The following is a 24,315-nucleotide window of genomic DNA, read 5'->3' as shown; positions in this document are numbered from 1 at the left end:
GTTGATGGGGGCAGCATTGTTTTTAGCTGTCCCATAATGTAAACGTTTGATGGTAGTACTGTTGTTTTTCTTCCGTATTCACTATGTAAATAAACACACTTGCATATAAGTACTTTTGTGGCTCTGCCATCTTTTTTTGATAGAGGTTAGGTTTTCCGGTTTAGCCTTCTTGCGTACTTGAAGTGACATATGACAGCGGTGGGATGGCACACCGCAAATCAGTGAATTCCAGAAAGAGATGTAAAGGACCGCGTACAATGTTGCGTTCTCAGCAGCAGCATCAACTGTCAGGAAAGGTACCTAAAATTGAAACGGGGTGTAATACCATGGAATAGTTTGGTGAGGAAGAGGTCAATTATGAGAAAATAGGAGTCCGACCAAGGGGCCAAACACAACCAGAACTGCTTGAGCTACCGGTTGAACCAGCAGATACAGCCATAAAAGACCGACTGACTGAAGGAACAGTTGGGGGACCCGAACCACATCCAACCATGGTAGCCCTTTTCCAGCAACTTTTCACCTGCCTTGACAGGAGGGAACAAAGACCTCAAGCAGGAGTTCCGGGGCCTACGCCAATCTATCCTCACAGCTCCTCACCAAGCAGAACTCGTCAGTGAGAGCCCAAGATTGGGTCTGCCAACACCAGGATGATAAAGGTTTGATTGAGCAGGGACTTCAACTCCACAGCAGGATCCCCAAGCAGTGATAAGGCCAGCCCCAGTACCAGGAGACCGGCCCAGCAGTGCTAACGTCCACCCTCGAGCATTCCTGAGGAGGGAGCTGAAGATGCCTTCCTACCAGCAGGGGGAGAACATTGAAAACTACCTGCTGAGGTTTGAGCGAATGGCCAAGACGTGGCCAGAGGTAGAGTGAGCCTGCAGGCTTGTCCCACTGCTCACGTGCAAGGCCTTAGAGGTGTACACAGCAATGGATGAGGGGTTGTCCAACGTCTATAAGGACTTGAAGGAAGCTCTGCTGGTGAAGTTCAACATCTCCCCAGAGACCTGCTGTCAACCCTTCAGAGCTGCATCGACGTCATCGGGTGAGTCACCGACGGAGACGTACCACCGCCTCAAAGGCCTCTACCGACAATGGGTTTGACCGGAGGAGAAGACACAGGACGAGATCAGTGAGGTCGTCATCCTCGGGCAACTTCTACAAGTACTCCCACACGACATTCAAACCTGGGTCCAAGAACACGAGCCCAAGGTTGGGTTTATTACATTTTACATTTAAGTCATTTAGCAGACGCTCTTATCCAGAGCGACTTACAAATTGGTGAATTCACCTTCTGACATTATGGCGGCCAAGCTTGCACTACAGTATCTTAATGCATGTAAAGCGGGCCCACCACAACCTGCAGCACCTGCTCCAAGGAGTTTGAGACACAAGGGACATCAGAGACGCTCTCAGGTTACTGTTGTGTTTCCAGAGAGGGAGATGATGTTCAGCATAGGCAGAGTGGGGAAGGGTCAGCCTTGGTACCTGTGAGTGAATGGTAAAATTGTTACTGCAATGATTGACACCGGCAGATGCCTGTCATTGAGCAGAAAATGTAATGTGCCTGTTAATGGCTTTGATTACGGTCACCAGACACTGATCCAATGTGTCCACGGTAACCAGTCGCAGCAGCCCACAGCTGAGCTCACAGTTGAGATTCAGGGTCAGAAATACGTCCTCAAAGTTGGAGTAATGGAGAAACTACCTTTTGAGATTATTTTGGGGAGGGATGTGCCTGTACTTTCTGATCTGTTCGGAGGTGTGGGGGTCAGCTATATGAGCAGTCAATTTGCCAGTCTGATCATGTTTCATGCTCGATTGTCACTCGTGCCCAGTCCAAAGCTGGTTTACAACCTCTGCCTGACTTCTGTGATAGTTTGTGTGAGGGGGAAATCAAAGGGCCAGAAAGTCACCATGCCAGCGGTGTCTTGAGAAGTATGTAGGGACCCATGTACCTGTTGCTGATGTGTCTGAGTTAGAGGTGCAATGGGATGTTCCACAAAATTTTGCTTCACTTCAGAAGTCTGATGCAACCTTGAAACTTTGGTTTGGCTGTTACTAGCTAAGGCCATGTCAATCTTCATATGGGGGAATTTACACTGTAAACAACCACATACTCTATCTAGGCTCATATTTCTTGTGGCCCTCCATGCATACTAATGTGCAAAACATGCACCACATGCCAGAAAAAAAGTGCTCTCCATAGGTCTAACCGGGCTCCTCTATGTTCACTACCGGTGCCCTCTACCCCAGTCAAGAGAATTGCAATGGACATTGTTGGACCCTTGGAGAAGAGAAGCACAAGTTACAAGTATATACTGATCTGTGACTATGCCACCCGGTTCCCGGCAACCTTCCCTCTCCGTTCCATAACCACTCCAAAAATAATCAGTGCTCTTGTTCGTAGAGAGGTTCAGCCAAATGCTCAAGAACATAATGAGGAAGTTTGTGGCCGACACTGGTAAAGACTGGGATAAGTGGTTACCCTTTCTGCTTTTTGCTTACAGGGAGGTGCCTCAGGCGCTGACAGATTTCTCACCATTAAAACTCCTCTATCGGTGGCCAGTGCAGGGACCACTGGACCTGCTGAAGAAATGCTTGGAGGGTCCCCCAGTAGCGACCTCAGGACAGGGAATTGTCCAGCACGTCCTCCAGATGTAAGACAGTCTGGAGTTGTGCCGAGAGGAAGCTAGGGAAAACATTCAGCAGGCCCAGAGAGGGTATGACTAGCACGTTCGCCACAGAGTTTGAGCCAGGACATAAAGACGCACTCCTCCTCCTCTTGTCTACCAGCAAGCTCCTTGCGCAGTGGAAAAGGCCGTACCTTTAAACTGCGGTTTATTTACGAGATTTGTTGATTTTTTCATTGTCTTTTGTTTGGAGTGCTCCATGTTAGTAATGAGAATGTGTTTGGTATCTCTGTCCTGATAATGTTGAGGGAGTGCACGCGCCTGAACATGCATAGAAGTACCTGGCCTGCTATGCGAAAATGTAGGAAAGTGTTTTTAACATCCATGATGAATGATAATATTTTGAAACTATAGTTCCTCACAGTAAGCTATTTGAAAAATCTTTCCAACAATCTCCCCTTTCATAATCACCAATCCTGGGTGTGAAAGAGGAATGGAAGTTATAGTCCTACTGCTGCATTGGCCTATAGGCTATCTCTGAGTTCCATGCTCTCATTTCTTTAGCCAACTTGGATCACGGTGTATCAATATGATTCTCATTTCAGGAAACTAGGCATATGTTGCGCATCACTACTTCACAGGAGAGCCATTTGAACGTAATTATTATTTTTTTAATCAAAATGCTTTTTTTGGCAGAAATGCCTTCTGGAACATATGAACTTTCATGTGCTTTAATAAAAAACTCGTATGCCATCTGTTAATATGAATAAAATTGTTATATTACAAGCCTAGTTGGTTTAGCCATGGACAAAAGACGGGCAACCTTCCCGCTAGCCATGAAAAGAGAACACACCTTCAACACATCTTCAAACTAACGGCAACCAGGGCATCTGTGACACAGAGGGAGAAGGGTCCATCCATGTATACGGGTGAGAGTCTAGCTGCCTACATTTTCAGATATTACACATTTCTAATTTTGTCAGAAAGTTGTCGTCATTTCAAGTTAAAGTGTACTGTTAACTAGTTAGCTGGCTGGCTAGCTAACGTTATGTGTAGGATCTGTGTAGTAATATTATTTGTACCTCAGAGCCATTTACTTTGCCAGTTATAGCATAATATTAGCTAGCTAACATTGAAGTTGATTAGTTAGCTACCTGCAAATTCATGCAGGGTAGTAATGTTATTGTAAGGTTCTGCTTTTCTTTTCTTAGTCAACCTTGTGTTCTTTTTCTTTGTGTTCTGGAATGTAGACCTGTCTTTCATTTTTGTTCATTGATTTCACCTGTGTTCGTTTCTCACCTGGTCTCATCAGCTCCCTATTTTGTACAGCTCTTTCTGTTTGTATGGTTGTGAGGTATTGTAAAAATCTTGACTGACAACCTGTGTTTGACTGTTGCCTGTGACCAAGATTCCTGCCTTCTGCGAAGGCTTAATAAACATCTGTTGTACTCTGCGTGTGAATCTACACCTTTTTCTCCCTGAGTATTCATTACAGAATACCTCACCTAAAAAACGGAATGGATTCAGCGGAGCTACAGCGGCACCTAACCCAGCAAGCAGAGCTTTTGGAGGAAATCTGCTATCTCCTCCGCCAGCCTATCCGTACTCCTCCGATGCCAAGTATCGTAAACCATAGCGCTCATTCGTTAATACCCATGCCTAGAAAATGACTGTTTGCCTGGTAAATGTCAGGGATTTCTGATGCAATGCAGCAAATACATTGAGCACAACCCCACTAACTTCGCCACCGACAGAGCCCTGGATTGGGCCACTACCATATGGACTGCCAACAGCACAGAACTCGGATCCGAGACCCATTTCCACACCCTCTTCAAAGAGGTATTCGATCACTGTCCCTACAGTTGTCCTATAGGAGACCTCATAGAACTTCAACAAGGATGCAATTCAGCTGCCTAGTATGCCCTTGAGTTCCGCACCATGGCTGCAGGGAGTGGATGGAATGAGGCTGCTTTACTAACCGTCTACCGGAAAAGGGCTCAACAGGCAACTTCAGGTGGAGCTGGCATGTAGAGGTGACCTTCAGGATTTAAATCAATACGTTCATATGTCCATCTCCATCGACCACCTCATCGTTGACGGCCGAAGAACACTGCCACCCAGGAACCCGAAACCTTCTCTTTCCATGATTTGTTCATCCCGTCCAAGTCTTCTAGAGCCCATGCAGTTGGGCCATCCTCCTCTCCCGTGTATCGAATGTCAAAAGCAGATCCAAGAAGGGCTCTGCCTATACTGTGGAGGGAAAGACCATCTACTCAGCCATTGCCCTGTTCACCCCTACAGAGAGATGAGAAGGGTCCCCCTGCTGCCATGCAGGTAGGTGTACTAATTTCTATATATCTCCCAGAAGCAATTCTCCGTCCCAGTATTGATAACCATGAAGGGGGTTACCAAGTACGTAGAATGCTTGATAGATTCAGGAGCAGGAGGTAATTTTATAGATCACCAGCTAGTACAAGAGCTTGACATTGATCTAACACCTGTCACCCCTCTTTTAAGGATTAACACTTGACATCAAGCGTCACCCTCCAAATTGGAGTCTTCCACAGCGAAACCTTTTAACTCATGGAACTCTCATCCCCCAAACAGCCACTCATCCTCGGACACCCCTGGTTTTGTCTTCACGACCCTGCCATCTCGTGGCAACAAGGTGAACTACTTTCCTGCTCTTCTACCTTCTTCTCCAGTTGTCTAAGCCTACCCTGCAGAGCCGCCACCATTGAGGACTCTGCCTCGGCAGTGCCACCCACCACACCATCTGAATATGCCCAGTACAGCAATGTCTTCAGCAAAACCAAGGCCTCCACTCTGCCACCACATCACCCAGGAGACTGTGCTATTGACCTACTCCCTGGAGTGTCCCCACTGAAGGGCCGTGTTTACCCCCTATTTTTCCCGGAAAATGAGGCAATGGAGAACTACTTTAATGAAACACTCACACGGTTTCATTCGTCCTTCTTCCCCGGCTGCGTCCAGCTTCTTCTTCATTGGAAAAAGTATGGTGGTCTCCGTCCATGTATTGATTATCATTCCCTGAATGACGTCACGGTCAAGAACCGTTATCCCCTTCTTCTGATCCCAGCGACTCTTGAACAAGTGGGCCGTGCCAACATCTATACTAAACTTAAACTGCAAAGTGCATACAACCTTGTCCGTATACGTGGAGGTGACAAATGGAAGACAGCCTTTATCACTGTTCTTTTTTTATTAATTTTATTTTACCTTTATTTAACTAGGCAAGTCAGTTAAGCCAAACCTTGACCCAGAGAATATAAAAAACTATCGGCCTATATCGAATCTTCCATTCCTCTCAAACATTTTAGAAAAGGCTGTTGCGCAGCAACTCACTGCCTTCCTGAAGACAAACAATGTATACGAAATGCTTCAGTCTGGTTTTAGACCTCATCATAGCACTGAGACGGCACTGGTGAAGGTGGTAAATGACATTTTAATGGCATCGGACCGAGGGTCTGCATCTGTCCTCGTGCTCCTAGACCTTAGTGCTGCTTTTGATATCATCGATCACCACATTCTTTAGGAGAGATTGGAAACCCAAATTGGTCTACACGGACAAGTTCTGGCCTGGTTTAGATCTTATCTGTCGGAAAGATATCAGTTTGTCTCTGTGAATGGTTTGTCCTCTGACAAATCAACTGTAAATTTCAGTGTTCCTCAAGGTTCCGTTTTAGGACCACTATTGTTTTCACTATATATATTTACCTCTTGGGGATGTTATTCGAAAACATAATGTCAGTTTGTTATATCTGGAGTACTTCTCCTGTCCTATTCGGTGTCCTGTGTGAATCTAAGTGTGCGTTCTCTAATTCTTTCCTTCTCTCTTTCTTTCTCTCTCTCGGAGGAACTGAGCCCGAGGACCATGCCCCAGGACTACCTGACATGATGACTCCTTGCTGTCCCCAGTCCACCTGACTGTTCTGCTGCTCCAGTTTCAACTGTTCTGCCTTATTATTATTCGACCATGCTGGTCATTTATGAACATTTGAACATCTTGACCATGTTCTGTTATAATCTCCACCCGGCACAGCCAGAAGAGGACTGGCCACCCCACATAGCCTGGTTTCTTCCTTGGTTTTGGCCTTTCTAGGGAATTTTTCCAAGCCACCGTGCTTCTACACCTGCATTGTTTGCTGTTTGGGGTTTTAGGCTGGGTTTCTGTACAGCACTTTGAGATATCAGTTGATGTACGAAGGGCTATATAAATAAATTTTATTTTTTTTGAGTTAAGAACAAATGTTTATTTTCACTGACGGCCTAGGAACAGTGGGTTAACTGCCTGTTCAGGGGCAGATCGACAGATTTGTACCTTGTCAGCTCGGGGGTTTGAACTTGCAACCTTCCGATTACTAATCCAACGCTCTAACCACTAGGCTAGGCTGCCCCCCACTCGAGGGCTCTATGAATGGTCATGCCTTATGAACGCCCCTGCCATCTTTCAATCCTTTATGAATTTTCCAGGATCTGTTTTCCAGGATCTGATCAACTGCTTTCTTATCATCTACATTGATGACATCCTGATTTACTACTACTCCCTGAAGGAACACATACAGCATGTGCAAAAGTTTCTTCAACGGCTCCTTGACCATAACCTTTATGTGAAGACTGAAAAAAAGTGCCTTCCATGTAACCTCTGCAAACGTCCTCTGCTTTGTACTGGCACCTGGAGGGGTCAGCATGGATGAGAACAAAGTCACCGCCGTCAGTAACTGTCCCAGACCCACCACCATTATGAAAATCCAACGCTTCATTGGATTCTCCAACTTCTATCGCTGGTTCATTCGGAACTTCAGTTCTACCTCCGCTCCCCTCTCTGACCTGAGCAGCAGAAAGACCCAGACCCTTCAATGGATTGATACCGCCCTGAATGCGTTCAACAACTTGAAATGCCTCTTCACCTCAGCTCCTGTCCTTCTCCAACCTGATCCAACCCTTTCTTTCACCCTGGAGGTGGATGCCTCTGAAGTAGGAGTAGGAGCCATACTCTATCCCTCCAGGAAATTATCCCACGCTGAGAGGAATTACGATGTGGGGATCAGAGAACTCCTCACTATCAAACAGGCCTTCGAGGAGTGGCACCACTGGTTGGAGGGCGCACAATATCCCTTTCTCGTCTAAACAGATCATCGTAATTTGGAATATATCAGAGGGGCCAAGAGGTTAAACTCTTCTTCACACGCTTCCATTTTCATGTTACTTACATCCCTGAAAAGATAAATGTAAAAGCGGATGCTCTCTCCCTCTTTTAGACCCCAACTGATGCAACACGTCCTTGGGGTCAGGCATTACACGAACCACCAAACTTCTAGCCCGGAAGTTCTGGGGGTCCTCACTGGCATCCGGCGTAAGGGATTACGTACTGTCCAGTCTGCACCCAAACCAAAAGTCCTCCTCTCCCTTCTGGGAAGCTTCAACCTTGGCCAATCCCTCACAGACCCTTGTCCCACATCTGACGTCAGCACAGACCTTCCTGAGTCCTCTGGTAAGACCACCGTCCTTGTCATAGTAGACCGTTTTTCAAAAAAGTGTCGTCTGGTTCCTCTTCCTCATCTGCTTAACACCATGGAACTGCCTAGTGTATGTTCCAGCAGTTGTTCCGTCTGCATGGGATTCCGGAGTTGACAAAGAAGAGCTCTCCAGTAGGTACCAAAACATTCAAAGGCCATTTTCTCAAACGTAAGGTTACAAGTTTATCACAGGATAAATAGTTTCCCATTGTTCCTCAACTGTAATGTATGATAATTTTCTAGCTCTCAGTCTCTACTTTTACTCAACGTAAAAAACACAAGACCAAATTGAGACCGAATCAAGCCGGTCGGTCACGTCTATATGGCATCAATATGTTTTGGCTTGAGAAACTGATAATACGACAATCCAACAAATACAGTACCAGTCAAAAGTTGACACCTACTCATTCAAGGTTTTTTTTTTTTTTTTTTACTATTTTCTACATTGTAGATCAATAGTGAATACATCAAAACTATAAAATAACACATTTGGAATCATGTAGTAAACAAAAAAGTGTTCAACAAAATCAAAATATATTTTACCTTCTTCAAAAAAGATACCCTTTGCCATGACGACAGCTTTGCTCTCGCTTGGCATTCTCTCAACCAGCATCACGAGGAATGCTTTTCCAACAGTTGCCACATATGCTGAGCACTTGTTGGCATCTTTTCCTTCAATCTGCGGTTCAACTCATGCTAAACCATCTCAATTGGGTTGAGGTCGGTTGATTGTGGAGGCCAGGTCATCTGACGCCCTTACACAGCCTGGAGGTGTGGTTTGGGTCATTGTCCTGTTGAAAAACAATGGGATGGCATATCGCTGCAGAATGCTGTGGTAGCCATGCTGGTTAAGTTTGCCTTGAATTTTAAATACCCAGCAAAGCAACCCCACAACATCACACCTCCCCCTCCATGCTTCACTGTGGGAACCACACATGCAGAGATCATCCGTTCACTTACTCTGCGTCTCACAAAGACACGGTGGTTGGAACCCAAAATCGCAATTTGGTTTATCAGACCAAAGGGCTGGTCTAATGTCCATTTGTACGTGTTTCTTGGCCCAAGCAGCTCTTCTTCTTATTGGTGTCCTTTTAGTAGTGGTTTCTTTGCATTAATTGGACAATGAAGGCCTGATTCACACAGTCTCCTAAACAGTTGATGTTGAGATGTGTCTGTTATTTGAACTTTGAAGCATTTGTTTATCACTTTTTTTGGTTACTACATGATTTCATAAGTGTTATTTCATAGTTTTGATGTCTTCCCTATTGTTCTACAATGTTGAAAATAGTTAGTTTTTTAAAAATAGAATAACCCTGGCATTAGTAAGTGTGTCCAAACTTTTGTCTGGTACAGTACATCAATCATCTCAGCAACATTTTACCTGCAGTCGTGGAGCTGTTGATTAACAAATACTTTTGATATTTAAATCCTTACCTATTATATGGTTTATTTGCAGATTTTTTTTCCTTTTTTCGATTAAAAACTATAGCCTTAACCAGCATTCTCTGTAGACACACAGGTAATTGAGGTGGATTTTTCACAAGTAGGCCAGACTAATTTGTTACTAATTGATTACTGGTAATTTACCCTTTGTCACACTAATGTAAAGTGTATTAATGTACTATTTGTGTTTGGGGGCCTCCCGGGTGGAGCAGCGGCCAAGGGCACTGCACTGCAGCGCCAGCTGTGCCACCAGGGACCCTGGGCTCGCGCCCCGCAGTGCGCACCAACCAAGGCTGCTTGGTGCATGGTGTTTCCTCCGACACATTGGTGCAGCTGGCTTCCAGGTTGGATTCGCACTGTGTTAAGAAGCAGTGCAGCTTGTTTGGGTTGTGTATCGGAGGACGCATGACCTTGTAACGATGAGACAAGATACTAACAATTGTATAAGGGGGTAAAATAAAAAATACTGTTTGTGCTTGCCTGGCTGAGTGAATGAGCTGATTTCAGGGATAAAGTGAACAAACTAAGAAACCAACGGCAAAGTTACTGTTGAAGCTATTTCATGTTTTTGTTAAGGCATGGCCATTAAGAAGTATAAAGCTACGTATATTTGACAGCATAAAGCTCTCATTCAAAATAAGTTATAGTATAATGCAGGGTTAAAGACACATTCTTTCTGATCGGCTTTAGTATATGCAGTCTCTCTTGCTAAATCTTCATTTTGTTTGAACTATTGTGTCGATTATAATAAATGTACATATTTGTAGGGGTTGATGCATTTTTTGCAGGGGCAAGTTGTGTCTGTGATATTGAGTTAGGAATGTAAAACTTTAGAGGACTTAAGCCTCAAATGCATTTCAAGTTTGCCCTTTTTGGCATGTACAGGCTTACTTTTTTTCACAAGTTTAATTTTGTGGAATAACTACCATGTTGTTGATCCATCCTCAGTTTTCTCTTATGACTGCAATTAAAATGTTTTAAAGACACCATTTGCCTCTTAGGGAAATCCCTGAGTGGTATCCTTCTTCACTGGCAACTGAGTTAGGAAGTACGGCTGTATCTTTGTAGTGACTGGGTGTATTGATACACCATCCAAAGTGTAATAACTACATCATGCTCGAAGGGATATTCAATGTCTGCTTGTTTGATTTTTACCCAAAATTGCACTGATAAACGATGGGGAATAGCAGCGAGCTTGTCCTACTGCAACTTGCCTGCCAATGCATGCTTGTCCCAACCCATGTTTTGACAACTGAATGAGAACTTGCCTGCCTGCCTGCCTGTCCATCTGATTGATTCCAAATATGAAAATGTGGAATATGGCACCGGAGGGGATGGCTGCCGTTTTATTGGCTCTTAATCGACTGTGCTATTTTGTTTTTTTTGTTGTTAATAACTTGTTTTGTACATAATGTTGCTGCTACTGTCGCCTGTGACCGAAAAGAGCTTCTGGACATCAGAACTGCAATTACTCGCCTCAAATTGGACAAAGAGTTTTTCTTTAATGAGTCAGATGGGAAATATATACACCAAACACCCGAACAGGCCCTCATCCCGTAAATCGCTGGAGAAGGAAACGGAGATCAGGATGCCTTGTGAGGATCCGGAGACGAGTGGCTAATCTGTCTTTGCCTTGCGTACTGCTAGCTAATGATCAATTGCTGGAAAATAAATGTGACAAACTGAAAGCATGTATATCCTACCAACAAGACATTAAAAACTGTAATATTTATGTTTCACAGAGTTGTGGCTGAACGACAACATTGATAACAAACAGCTAGCGGGTAATACACTATCGGAATTATATAACAGCAGCCTCTGTTAAGACACAGGGTGGGGGCCTATGCATATTTGTAAACAATAGCTGGTGCCGATATCTAAGGAAGTCTCTAGGTTTGGCTCACCTGAGATCTCATGATAAGCTGTAGACCACACTATCTACCTAGAGAGTTTACATCTGTATTTTTCGTAGCTGTCTACATACCACCAAAGACCGATGCTGGCACTAAAACTGCACTAAATGAGCTGTATACTGCCATAAGATAACAGGAAAATGTCAGTCGGTGCTCCTAGTGGCTGGGAACTTTAATGCAGGGAAACTTAGAAATTAGGTAAAACAGATTTATCAGCATGTTAAATGTGCAACCAGACAGAGGGAAACAACTCTAGACCACCTTTACCACACACAGAGACACGTACAAAGCTCTCCCTCGCCCTCCATTTGGCAAATCTGACCATAATTATATCCACCTGATTCCTGCTTACAAGCATAAATTAAAGCAGGAAGCACCAGTGACTCGGTCTATTAAAAAGTGATCAGATGAAGCAGATGCTAAACTACAGGACTGGACAGTAGCTCTGCAACTGGATCCTGGACTTCCAGACGGGCTACCCCCAGGTGTTAAGGATAGGAAACAACACATCCGCCACGCTGATCCTCAACACGGGGGCCTCTCAGGGGTGTGTGCACAGTCCCCTCCTGTACTCCCTGTTCACTCATGACTGCACGGCGAGGCACGACTCCAACACCACCATTAAGTTTGCCAATGACACAACAGTGGTAGGCCTGATCACCGACAACAATGAGAGCGCCTATAGGGAGGAGTTCAGAAACCTGACCATGTGGTGCAAGGACAACAACCTTTCCCTCAACGTGATCACACAAAGGAGATGATTGTGGACTACAGGAAAAGGAGGAACGAGCACGCCCCCATTCTCATCGACGGGGTTGTAGGTTGAGAGCTTCAAGTTCCTTGGCGTCCACATCACCAACAAACTCACATGCTCCAAGCACACCAAGTCAGTCATGAAGAGGGCACGACAAAACCTATTCCCCCTCAGAAGACTGAAAAGATTTTGGCAAGGGTCCTCAGATCCTCAAAAGGTTTTACATCTACACCATTGAGAGCATCCTGACTGTCACGTTCGTTATACGAAGGAGACCAAGGCGCAGCGTTGTTTGCGTACATTCTTTATTATTATAAGAATGAACACTGAACAAACTAACCAAAATAACAAAACGAAACATGACGCTATGCAAATGAGTGCTAACAGGCAACTACACATAGACAAGAGCCCACAAACAGGGAAAATTGCTACCTAAATATGATCCCCAATCAGAGACAACGATAAACAGCTGCCTCTGATTGGGAACCATATCAGGCCACCATAAACATACAAATACCTAGTCCTACAAAGCTCTAGACATACAAAAACCCTAGACAATACAACACCCCTAGACAATAAAAAAAAATTTGCGTATCCACCATAGTCACACCCTAACATAACCAAAATATAAGAAAACAGAGATATCTCAGGTCAGGGCGACGGATTGCATCACTGTCTGGTATGGAAATTGCTCAGCCTCTGACCGCAAGGAACTACAGAGGGTAGTGTATATAGCCCATTACATCACTGGGGCCAAGCTTCCTGCCATCCAGGACCTCCATACCAGGTTGTGTCAGAGGAAGGCCCTAAAAATTGTCAGACTCCAGCCACCCTAGTCATAGACTGTTCTCTCTGCTACCGCACGGCAAGCGGTACCGGAGCGCCAAGTCTAGGTCCAAGAGGCTTCTAAACAGATTCTACCCCAAGCCATAAGACTCCTGACCAGCTAATCAACGGATAAGTTGTTGAAGTTCAGCATAGCTAGCTAGCAAAGTGATCATTTCTTGCTAGCTATCCAGATGACACCTGCATCTCTAGCTGTAGCCACCGAAAAATGATATGGAGGGAAATGTCGGCCACTCACCCATTCCTCCAATGACATCCTCCCAGCAGCTAGTTAGCTAGTTAGCTAGCTAACATTAGGCTCTGTGTTTTAGCTTGCTAAATAAATAGCTACATAAATAGATAAGCTAGCCTATTAGCCAAGTAATGACTGACTTGTTTGATTGTATTGACCTTCCCAGCCTTTGTTACATTTGTCTGTTTTTGTCCAAAATATTGAGTCATTTAACTAAAACAGTGGATCCTGAATGGCTGGAGGCAGCAAACAAATGTATTTGTGAATTATCTATTTTAATCATGCATTGAACTGCATCCATCTGTTCTGCCAACAATGACTTACTCTACGTCATGGAATTTGTCAAGTATAACCTATTTTAAAACCTCTTATAAAGTTGGTTTTGTAGCGTAAACTGGGAACTTGATACTTTTGAATGACATTAGGTTTGTTTCATATTTGCTAAGTTTTTAAAACGCTCTCATTTCCACTTTAATGACTCATTCTCACCATTGCAATCTTTCATTGTTGCTGAGAAGAAACACCACTCCCATGCTGCTGTGTACCCTGTTGACATCCCTGTCAATCTCAGAGGACCTAGAACACAAGCAAGCAACCATAACTCATCTCTCTGAGCAGTAGGAAGCTAGCTAGCAGACAGAGCTAGAAATCCCACTGGAGATGGAGACCAGCAGGCAGACATTACTGCCGATCCCACAGGAGCCGAGGACCAGTGAATTGTGACAGTAATGAGGTGGGGACTGTTAGAGGAAGAGCGAGAGGGATCTCCTAGTACAGGGCTATGTGGAGGCCATATAGAAACACTCAAGATGACCAGGCCTTCTCACCACAGACTCAATAGAACTGCTGTATCTGTGGTGATGACCTTGGTCATGAACTCACTGACTCTCCTCTGAGATCAAATAGACTTGTGTAAAACATCTCTATGGGTACTGAGGAGGATTGACACCTCTCGAAATATTGAGCAAATTCCTACGCAACAGTTAACATGTTAATCGGGCTAACTGTGTCCGTGTGATGTGTTTTTTTCCCTCAACAGCAGAGTGTTTCTCAGTTAAAGGCACTACAACTCACGGCAGCCTGCAGGAGAGGATCAGCAAGGTTTTGTAAAGATCACACAATCAAGGAAAATAATTCATAAGCACAGTAACATTTTGTTGTTGTGTTTGGAAACCATTGCTTCTATTTCCTGTTTTTAATAAGATTTTGCATGAATTATACTGAATGTTGGGAACATAACAGCCAGCCCACACAGAATCACCTCTTCTACAACCCCAGGGGAAACTGCCTGATGCTATTAGCTAGACAATGAGCAACTGTAGAGCTACAGTCTGCATGAAAATGTGTGTGTGTGCGTGTGTCCGTGCATGCATATGTGTATGTGTCCATGAGTGAGACAGGGAAGGAAAGATAGATAACCGTAATTAAATACATTTGTATCTGAAGTGTTGTGCGCCTGCTTGACTTTCTCTAATCCTCCATATGTCAGGATGGTATCAGGTCTCTCACTCACTTTGTGTGAGAGGATGGTCCTTCTGGAAACCTCTGTTGTACTCCACCTGGTACTCCTTCACCTGAAAGCCAGGCACGCATCCCTTCTCCCCATCCTCCTGGGTTCCAATATGGACAACCTGACAGACAACAGAGAAGAGAAGGATAAAGCTCAAGATCAACTTCAGGAAAAGATCTGTCTTCTCTGACACACTTCTTTAATGATAATTAACATCATTAGCAGAAGACAGCATCATTCTACTGCCAATGTTTGTCTATGGAGAATGCATGGCTGTGTGCTCAATTTTATACACCAGTCAGCAATGGGTGTGGCTGAAATAACCAAATCCACTCATTTGAAAGGGTGTCCACATATTTTTGAATCTATAGTTTAAAACCTTTAATAGGTGTCACTTCATCTCATCACTGTTCAGACAAGAGGTCATGCATGGGTCATGTGATATTATCACCACACACACCCATTGGAGTGACATGGTGTCCTCCAACTTATTCCATTCACATTGTTTCATGCTGCAGCCATGACAACGGTCACAGTGCAGAATTATTTGCAGTTCCTGATGGCAGCTCCTCTGCAAAACAGTACAATAATGCTCTCATTTCACAGTCTGAAAAATATCAACAGTGCACATATCATAACACCCTGATAACACATCATATTGTGACTCACATGGATATTTTATTGGCATTTCAATCATTACATAACCTATAGTGCATCACAAAAAACATCCTCTTTTAAATGAAATTTATTACAAGAGGGGAAAATGTCTGTCAGAATAAATACAGCCTCTTCAGGGACATTTTTTATCACTACTCCAGTCACTGGGTGCTCTCTGTTGTTGTTAAACCAAAAGTGCAATGTAATTAAGTCATCGCTCAAAAATGTCAAAATGCTCCTTTCCGTCACTGTAATGGTTGACTGACTGGAGGAGAGAATAAGAGAGATCACAGAGAGAGATAACGACAACTGCGCAGGTAGCCAGCCAGGTGGAGAAATTGACTGATGCTCTTTCTCACTCATCATCAGATCAGGTATATGGAAATTGATGTGATAATTATGGGATATGATGCTGTTTTTTGATGACGTAAAGGTGATTTATGTAAATAAATTGGCCTGATTATCATGTAAGAAGCAGGAGATGTGCTAATGAATTAGTTTAGGATTCCAGAGGTCATCATTATGCTGTACAGGTACATGAGTTCTCATACCACAGGGTGGCTATGGGGATGTGCAGTAATTGCACGGCAGGGGAATATACAGCAGAGGACTTCTTGCAGAACGCTGATGTCTGATTGTACATCTGGTATTGATGGTTGGTAACCATGAGTTTAGCAATCCTTATTAGAGGTTGGGGTCAATCAGAAACATTTGATTGTCATTTTGAATTGGCTAGATACCTGGACTGTGGGATCATGGCTAACCATTTAGCTATGCAGTAATATGGAAATGAGGTGTACAGTCTGCTAAGGATAATATGGGTTTGGCAGGGCCTCAGGTATAGAGCCCATTATATGTAATGTATCTGCTAATATTCACTATTTCCTGCCGGTCTCAAAATGTTAATTCAATTATATCTGGGGGCCTCTGTCAGAATAGATACAATTGTTGTTAGTCACATTTATGGGCCAGCCATCTAGACGAGGGCCTGACGACATGTAGTGACAAGGCTGTCACTGTTTCTTCACCTCGGCAGAGGATCAACAATATCAGACCAATTTAATAAGAAGTAAGACAACACAGTAAGAGCATCTCCAACAACAGTATGGCAACTACATTAGGGGGGTTAGACGAAAGTGGTCGTATCGCCATGAGCTCGCCCGAGCATTTGCCAGGCGCAGAAGGAAGACAGCGCCATTTTGACAGATGTTCCAGTAAAAGACCAACAGAACGGTCATAATAGTCACTATACATCTGCCTGCTGCGGTGAATAACCTTTCTACCTGGCCCCCTGCTCGGTCTGTGTTAAATTAACATTAAATCTGAAAGATAAAGAGAAAATGTGGAGTCTTTTATGACAGAGTGCCCATGCTGAAAGGAATATGCTGGAATGTGTGTGTGTGTGTGTGTATGAGCCTCTAGTGTGTGTGTGTGTGTGCGTACGCACGTGTGTGTATGAATGAATGTGTTAGTTGAGTGTGCATTGCATCGGAGTGTGTCTGGGCATGTGGGCATGGGTGGATTTGGAAGTACCCTGGGCTTAGGGAACGGGATAAAAAAGTAATGAATGTAAAATATTTGTTTTGTTTGCAGGTGCACAGTGCCTATGAACATAAGAGTGGGCAGGCAGGTGTGAAATAAAAGTTTGAGAGAGTGTACGTGCAGCCGTGTGTGTGTGTGTGTGTGTGTGTGTGTGTGTGTGTGTGTGTGTGTGTGTGTGTGTGTGTGTGTGTGTGTGTGTGTGTGTGTGTGTGTGTGTGTGTGTGTGTGTGTGTGTGTGTGTGTGTGTGTGTTTGAAGTGAGATGGAAGAAAGCAGGACACATGGGTGTTCTGCAGGCCTTCCTTCATCTGGAGGTGTCATGCTGCATTTGGGGAGCTTCACATTCTGTCTATGGATACCACCTGCTGTCTGCTTCAGCCCAGCACAGAGGATTATCATACACACGTATGAGCACACACACACATACACACACACTGAATCTGTCACCACACATACATCCCCTGGGCCTACAGCAGTGGAAATACTAATTGATTTGTTCACATTTCATCCTCTGTATCATGCTTTTTGATGTCTGTGTGAAGACAGCGTTGTTTTGGTGTGATTGGCTCAGCAAGACTCTACACAGCCGAACACAACATGGTAGGATTACTGCTCTAGTCACATCTGCTCAACAAAGGAGCTTGGTGAACAAACACATGGTGTCAACATGCAAAATATTTTTTCAAAGCTACATCACTGAAACGGTCTTTCCTTTACATATACGACAGATTGAAAGAAGGAGAGAGATTAGAAAGAAATAGAAAGAAAAACAAATGGAGAGAGAGCATGTAGTATTATAATGTAATTATATGATATCCTTGGTTGTGTGCTTTAAGAAACCTCAGTGGAAATAGTCATAGAATGGGCTTAAACAGCAAGTGATGAGAGATGTGTTTGTTATTTGTTGGAGGGGGAGCAGCGTGTGAGTTGGAGAGCTTCAATCCTCGTCCATGTCTGCCCTGATAAACTCCTGCTGGTAATAAGCCTAATGTGACGTGATGCTCTCTATCAATAAAAGGCCCGCTGACACTGAGACAGGATTAGCAGAGCCACTGAGGACGACACTTACAGCCACAATTCTCTGAGTTGACATTTTTATCATGGGCCAAGCACAGATTTCATGCAAATTCACTCATCACTAATGTACAAAATGAAAACGCAGCGGAATTCCTAAATGGATACCGTAGAGAGAGGAAACTCACTCACTCAAGGCAGTTTCCATGGCTCAGTCTGATCCTTGGAATATTCAAGCAGCCCAATGTTTGGGTCTTGTACACTTAGAAAAAAAAAGTTATTCGGCTGGGTTCTTCATGGAACCAAAAAGGGTTCTTCAAAGGGTTATCCTATGGGGACAGCCAAAGAACCCTTTCAGGCTGTAGATGTCACAATTTTTTTCTAAGAGTACATGCATCTATTTCCCTAAATCTATGGCACTAATATAAGGTCTGCAGTATATTAAAAAAGTATTCTACAGCATTGTTAACTCCTGGGCATAGTTTCTGCTAGGGGGTGTAAATTCAAAATGTTGGGGCAAGCCCATAAAATAGGGGAGAACACTTAAATCCCATTTACCATATACAAGGCCTTCATTGAGTACGTTACATCCCCCTACTGTAGTACCACTATCTGAGTGTGCAGCTGGCACTTAAAGACAATGTCCACACTCTGATCCAAACTAGTTCAGCTCATTGTAAGTGATATAGTAAATCTTTATGAAACCACACACTACTCTCCACAGCATCCCACCCTGGTCCCAGAGAACACTAGGGAAACAGATCTCTAGAATAGAGAGGGGACTGCTGTCTCTGTTAGCTTGATACAGTGCCATATCCTATACAATCAATTACAGGGACCACACTGGCAGAATAGCAGGGAGAGGTCCTTTGTATCCTATGGATTTTTTTGCAGCGGAAAAGTAAACACTGCAACCTATTGATAAACACTTATTTGCAGAATGTTTATGTGTGTTTTATTCCTTTAAGTGCACCAAGGAAATGCTTTCCTGGAATAAAAAAATCTATACCCCCTGCTTTTCCAACCCTAACATTGATCACATGACGATGGGAATGCTACTTCAGACATGAAGACCGAACGAGGATCAACAGAACAAATAGCTACAGTATTATGCTTATTGTATGTCCTGTTCGTATTGTCTACAGTAGTCTTGTTAAACAGGAGGTGACTTTTTGTCCGACTCAACTCACTAGTGGCCAGGTCTATTTGGTCATGTCATTATGTGTGGTCTGCACAATGTGACCATGTCATTTGATGTGATAGATCTAACTATCCAGTATGACAGTAACCCCACTAATGACAGCTAGGATGGTCTGTTATATGAGTGGTCTCCAAAGTGACAGTCCCACTGCTGGTAATGACTATCTGCATTGACCATTTTATTACTCATCACATACGCTGCTGCTACTGTTTTATTATCTTTCCTGTTGCCTAGTCACTTTAGTCCCAGTTATATGTATAGTTATCTACTGTACCTCCATTACCTCACACCCCTGCACCACAGAAGGCTGCTGAGGGGATGCGGCTCATAGTAATGGCTGGAACAGGGCAAATGGAATCTCATTAAACACATGGAAACCCTGTGCTTGATGTATTTGATACCATTTGATACCATTCCAATAGGTATCTCTGCATCGTTGGAACGAGCCAGTGAGTAAGCATTTCACTGTTAGTCTACACCTGTTGTTTACGAAGCATGTGACGAATACAATTTGATTTGATTTGATTTTGCTCAGTAGGGTTGGCTTGTTCTATGCTGCTGTATGATAGGCTAGGCTGCTCCATTGTGGCAGTGGTCCAGCAGGTGTGACAGGGCAGCAGTGTGATTAAGGGAGTGGCTCCATTGATGAGCACCGGAAGCAGAGCAGAGCAGAGCCACTTGGCAGAGCCAGAGGTAAATGTCAGCTTTGGAGGAAATCAATAAGGCAATATGAATCCTCGGGAAAGCTGATAGGAGACAGCACCTGGTCTCTGGCATGACTCTTGACTGTATGTGGGTTTGTATGCCATGTGTGAGAGATCATAGAGATTGTTTATGTGCGGGCGTGCTGGCAGGTGCGTGGGTACCTATATGTGCATGCCTGTGTGCATGTGTGGTCTCTGTTAAGTCCAAGAGACAACATATTTCTGTGTCCAGCATGTGTTTGGCTTTCTTCCTCATGCATTTTGACATCTCTGTTTGAACCGTGGCCAGCTCTCCACTCTTCTTCTCTCCCTGCCATGCTCCCTCCCTGCTGGACTGACCAGCCCAGATATCGCCCTCTGTGTTTGGCCACCCTTACAAAAAAAATTTGTAAATCACAAGTGGGGCGGCAGGTAGCCTAGCGGTTAAGAGCGTAGGGCCAGTAACCCAAAGGTCGCTTGTTTGAATCCCCGGGCTGACTTGGTGAAATGTATGTTGATGTGCAGATTCTGCGAAATGACAAACATGTAAAAACACATGGTTTTCAAACATGTGTGAACAAACTACATGTGAAAATTTGTACAATAATAATAACAACAGTCAGAAACATGGTTTTCAGACACGCTAAAAATGTTCACATGTGAAAATTGGATATGCAGTTTCACATATAATAAATCTTGAATTGCAGATTCACATGTGGGCTTGAAATAATGTTATTCTCCTCACATGGGAATAGCTGGTGTTAACATGTTGCAGTACCAATGTTTCCACCAGTGGAATTACGGTGACCACATTTAAAAGCCCAAATGCGGGACAAGGGAACATTTTTGCTGGACATTCAAGTTACAGTGTACATGTGAAATCAAAAACATTTTATTCTATTCATGTGAAAAGTTGGTGTTAAAATGTAAACTCTAAATGTAATACATGTGAAAATATGATTTCACGTGTGAATTTAAGCTCAACATGTGAAAACAGCTATTTAAAAATGTACCAAAAAATATTGATTTCACATATGAAACTGCACATTTGACATGTTCTTTTTTTTTAAAGGCAGCCATCCAGCCAGCAAGCCAGCCAGCCATCCAGTCATCCACCCACTCAGCCAGCATTCAGCCATCCACCCAGCCTTCCACAGGCAAAGAGATGAATATGCCTCCTCCCTCTCCTCACACTGCTGCCCCTCAGGCCTGGTCCTCTTGACTGTGGTAAATGTCAGTGTACACCCCAGACTGTGCTTGGCCGACCCATGCCTGGACCCATGCCTGGCCAATATACTACATCCCAGACTGAGGAGAATCAATCAAGCTGGGCCTAAAAAACCTGCAGCTGGCCAGCCAGCAGGAGCACCTGTGTCTTTGAACCATCTGGAGCCTGGACACAGCACCATACCTGCTGGGCCTGTGAATGAGGATTGCAAGCAACAAACACACACCCAGGAGGGGAGGCAAGAGTGGAGAGCGCTAAAACCACATGTAGCCTACAATACTCTAGCACTAGCCTTTATCAAAGGCACATTTCCATTTCCAGTGTATGAAACATTCAGAACACCTTGTAAAATGCTATCCAGGTTATTCTATGTCATCTTCTAAGCATAGAAACTGCACCTCATGGTGTCCATGACCTGTTGACTCATCAACGAGAGGCATGGAGGTTGGGTGCTCCTCATTCACAATGACCAACAGATCAATTTCGGTCTTCCCAGTCATGTGAAATCCATAGATTAGGGCCTAATGAATTTATTTTAATTGACTGATTTGATTATATGAACTGTAACTCAGTAAAATCTTAGAAATGGTTACATGTTGCATTTATATTTTTGTTCAGCATACAGTGCATTTGGAAAGTATTAAGACCCCTTGACTTTTTCCACATTTTGTTTTTAAAGCCTTATTAAAAATAAAAAATAAATCTACATACAATAACTCATAATGACAATGCGGAAACAGGATTTTAGATTTTAATTTTTTTAAATAAAAAACATAAATAACTCCTTTACATAAGTATTCACACCCTTTGTTATGAGACTCAAAATTGAGCTCCGGTGCATCCTGTTTCCATTGATCATCCTTGAGATGTTTCTACAACTTGATTGGAGTCCACCTGTTGTAAATTCAATTGATTGTACATGATTTGAAAAGGCACATACCTGTCTATATAAGGTCCCACAGTTGACGTCAGAGAAAAAAAAGCCATGTTGTCAAAGGCAATTGTCTGTGGAGCTCCGAGACAGGTTTGTGTTGAGGCACAGATCTTGGGAACTTCTGAACCAAGACCCGTGGCTGCCCGGCCAAACTGAGAAATTGGGGGAGAAGGACCTTGGTCAGGGAGGTGACCAAGAACCCAATGGTCACTCTGACAGAGCTCCAGAGTTCCTCTGTGGAGATGGGAGAACCTTCCAGAAGGACAATCATTTCTACAGCACTCTACCAATCAGGCCTTGATGGTAGAGTGGCCAGACGGAAGCCAGTCCTCAGTAAAAGGCACATGACAGCCCACTTGGAGTGTTCCAAAAGGCATCTAAAGGACTCTCAGACCATGAGAAATATGATTTTCTGGTCTGATGAAACAAAGATTTAACTCTTTGGCCTGAATGCTCAGCCTCATGTCTTTAGGAAACATGGCACCATCTCTATGGTGAAGCATGGTGGTGGCATTGTCATGCTGTGGGGATGTTTTTCAGCGGCAGGGACTGGGAGACAAGTCAGGATTGAGGGAAAGATGAACGGAGCAAAGTATTTGAACCTGATTGAACATCTCTGGAGAGACCTGAAAATAGCTTGTAGCCAAGCTTGTAGCGTCATACCCAAAAAAGACTCGAAGCTGTAATAGCTGCCAAAGGTGCTTCAACAAAGTAAAGGGTTTGAATACTTATGTAAATATTATAATATTTTTGGCAAATAATTTAAAAAACAACATGTTTTTCCTTTGTCATTAACAGCAGGGGTTCAAACTGTAGAACCCAGTTCCTACATTTGAATATAAAAATAGATTTTATCAAACAAAAAAATGCTACATTTATTGAGTTGGTCCCCATTTTGCTGCTATAACAACTTCCACTCTTCTGGAAAGGCTTCCACTAGATTTTGGAACATTGCTGAGGGAACATGCATCCATTCAGCCACAAGCGCATTAGTAAGGTGGAGCACTGATGTTGGACAATTAGGCCTGGCTCGCAGTCGGCATTCCAATTCATCTCAAATGTATTCGATGGGGTTGAAATCATGGCTCTCTGCAGGCCAGTCAAGTTCTCCACACCGATCTCGACAAACCGTTTCTGTATGGATCTTGCTTTGTGCACGGGGGCATTGTCATACTGAAACAGGAGAGGGCCTCCCCGAAACTGTTGCCACAAAGTTGGAAGCAAAGAGTAGTATAGATGTAGTCTTAAGATTTCCCTTCACTGGAATTAAGGGGCCTAGCCGAACCATGAAAAACAGCTCCAGACCATTATTCCCCCTCCACCAAATTTGACAGTTGGCACTATGCATTGGGGTAGGTAGCATTCTCCTGGCATCTGCCAAAGCCAGATTTGTCCGTCAGACTGCCAGATGGTGAAGTGTGGTTCATCACTTCAGAGAATGTGTTTCTACTGCTACAATGGCAGCGAGCTTTACACCAATCCGGACGATGCTTGGCATTGCGCATGGTGATCTTAGACTCGTGTGCGGCTGCTCTGCCATGGAAACCCATTTCATGAAGCTCCCAACAAACAGTTATTGTGCTGATGTTGCTTCCAGAGGCAGTTTGGAACTCGGGAGTGAGTGTTGCAAACGAGGACAGACAATTTTTACATGCTACACATTTCAGCACTCAGCTGTCCCTGTTCTGTGAGCATGTGTGGCCTACCACTTCGCATTTGAGCCGTTCCTGCTCCTAGACATTTCCACTTCACAATAATAGCACTTACATTTGACCAGGGCAGCTGTAGCAGGGTATACATGTTATAAATTGACTTGTTGGAAAGGTGGAATCATATGTATTGTTATTATTATTTATTTTATTTTTGTACATACAAATCTGTTAAACAGCAGCAAATAAGCTCCAATCTAAATCTAGTTGATGATTCCTGGTCTAGAAGACATTGCCATATCAGTGCCACCATTCTAGCAGCTTGCCACTCTGCATCTCACTCTTGGCTTTGTTCTGAAGCTAAGCTGGGTTGGGCCTGGTCAGTTCCTGGATGGGAGAGCAGATGCTGCTGGAAGTGGTGCTGCAGGGCTAGTAGGTGGCACTCTTTCCTCTAGTCTAAAAAAACGATCTCAACACCCCAGGGCAATGTTTGGGGACATTGCTCTTTGTAGGGTGCTGTCTTTTGGATGGGATTTAACC

At 43.9% G+C, this 24,315-nt stretch overlaps 1 protein-coding gene across 1 annotated transcript in view; it reads right to left on the bottom strand.

Moving 5' to 3' along the window:
* Nucleotides 1-24,315, bottom strand: part of LOC135524456 (cadherin-13-like) — a 579,537-nt gene that overhangs the window by 430,847 nt on the left and 124,375 nt on the right. The window contains exon 2 of the mRNA XM_064952007.1: nt 14,872-14,989. Coding sequence (XP_064808079.1) covers nt 14,872-14,989 — 118 coding nt within the window. The remainder of the gene's footprint in view (nt 1-14,871; nt 14,990-24,315) is intronic.

This window comes from Oncorhynchus masou, chromosome 31 (genome assembly GCF_036934945.1).
Source record: "Oncorhynchus masou masou isolate Uvic2021 chromosome 31, UVic_Omas_1.1, whole genome shotgun sequence".
In the NCBI taxonomy this organism is placed as follows: domain Eukaryota; kingdom Metazoa; phylum Chordata; class Actinopteri; order Salmoniformes; family Salmonidae; genus Oncorhynchus; species Oncorhynchus masou.
The sequence above is the reverse complement of the archived record's forward strand: the minus strand, read 5'-3'. Positions and strand labels throughout refer to the sequence as shown.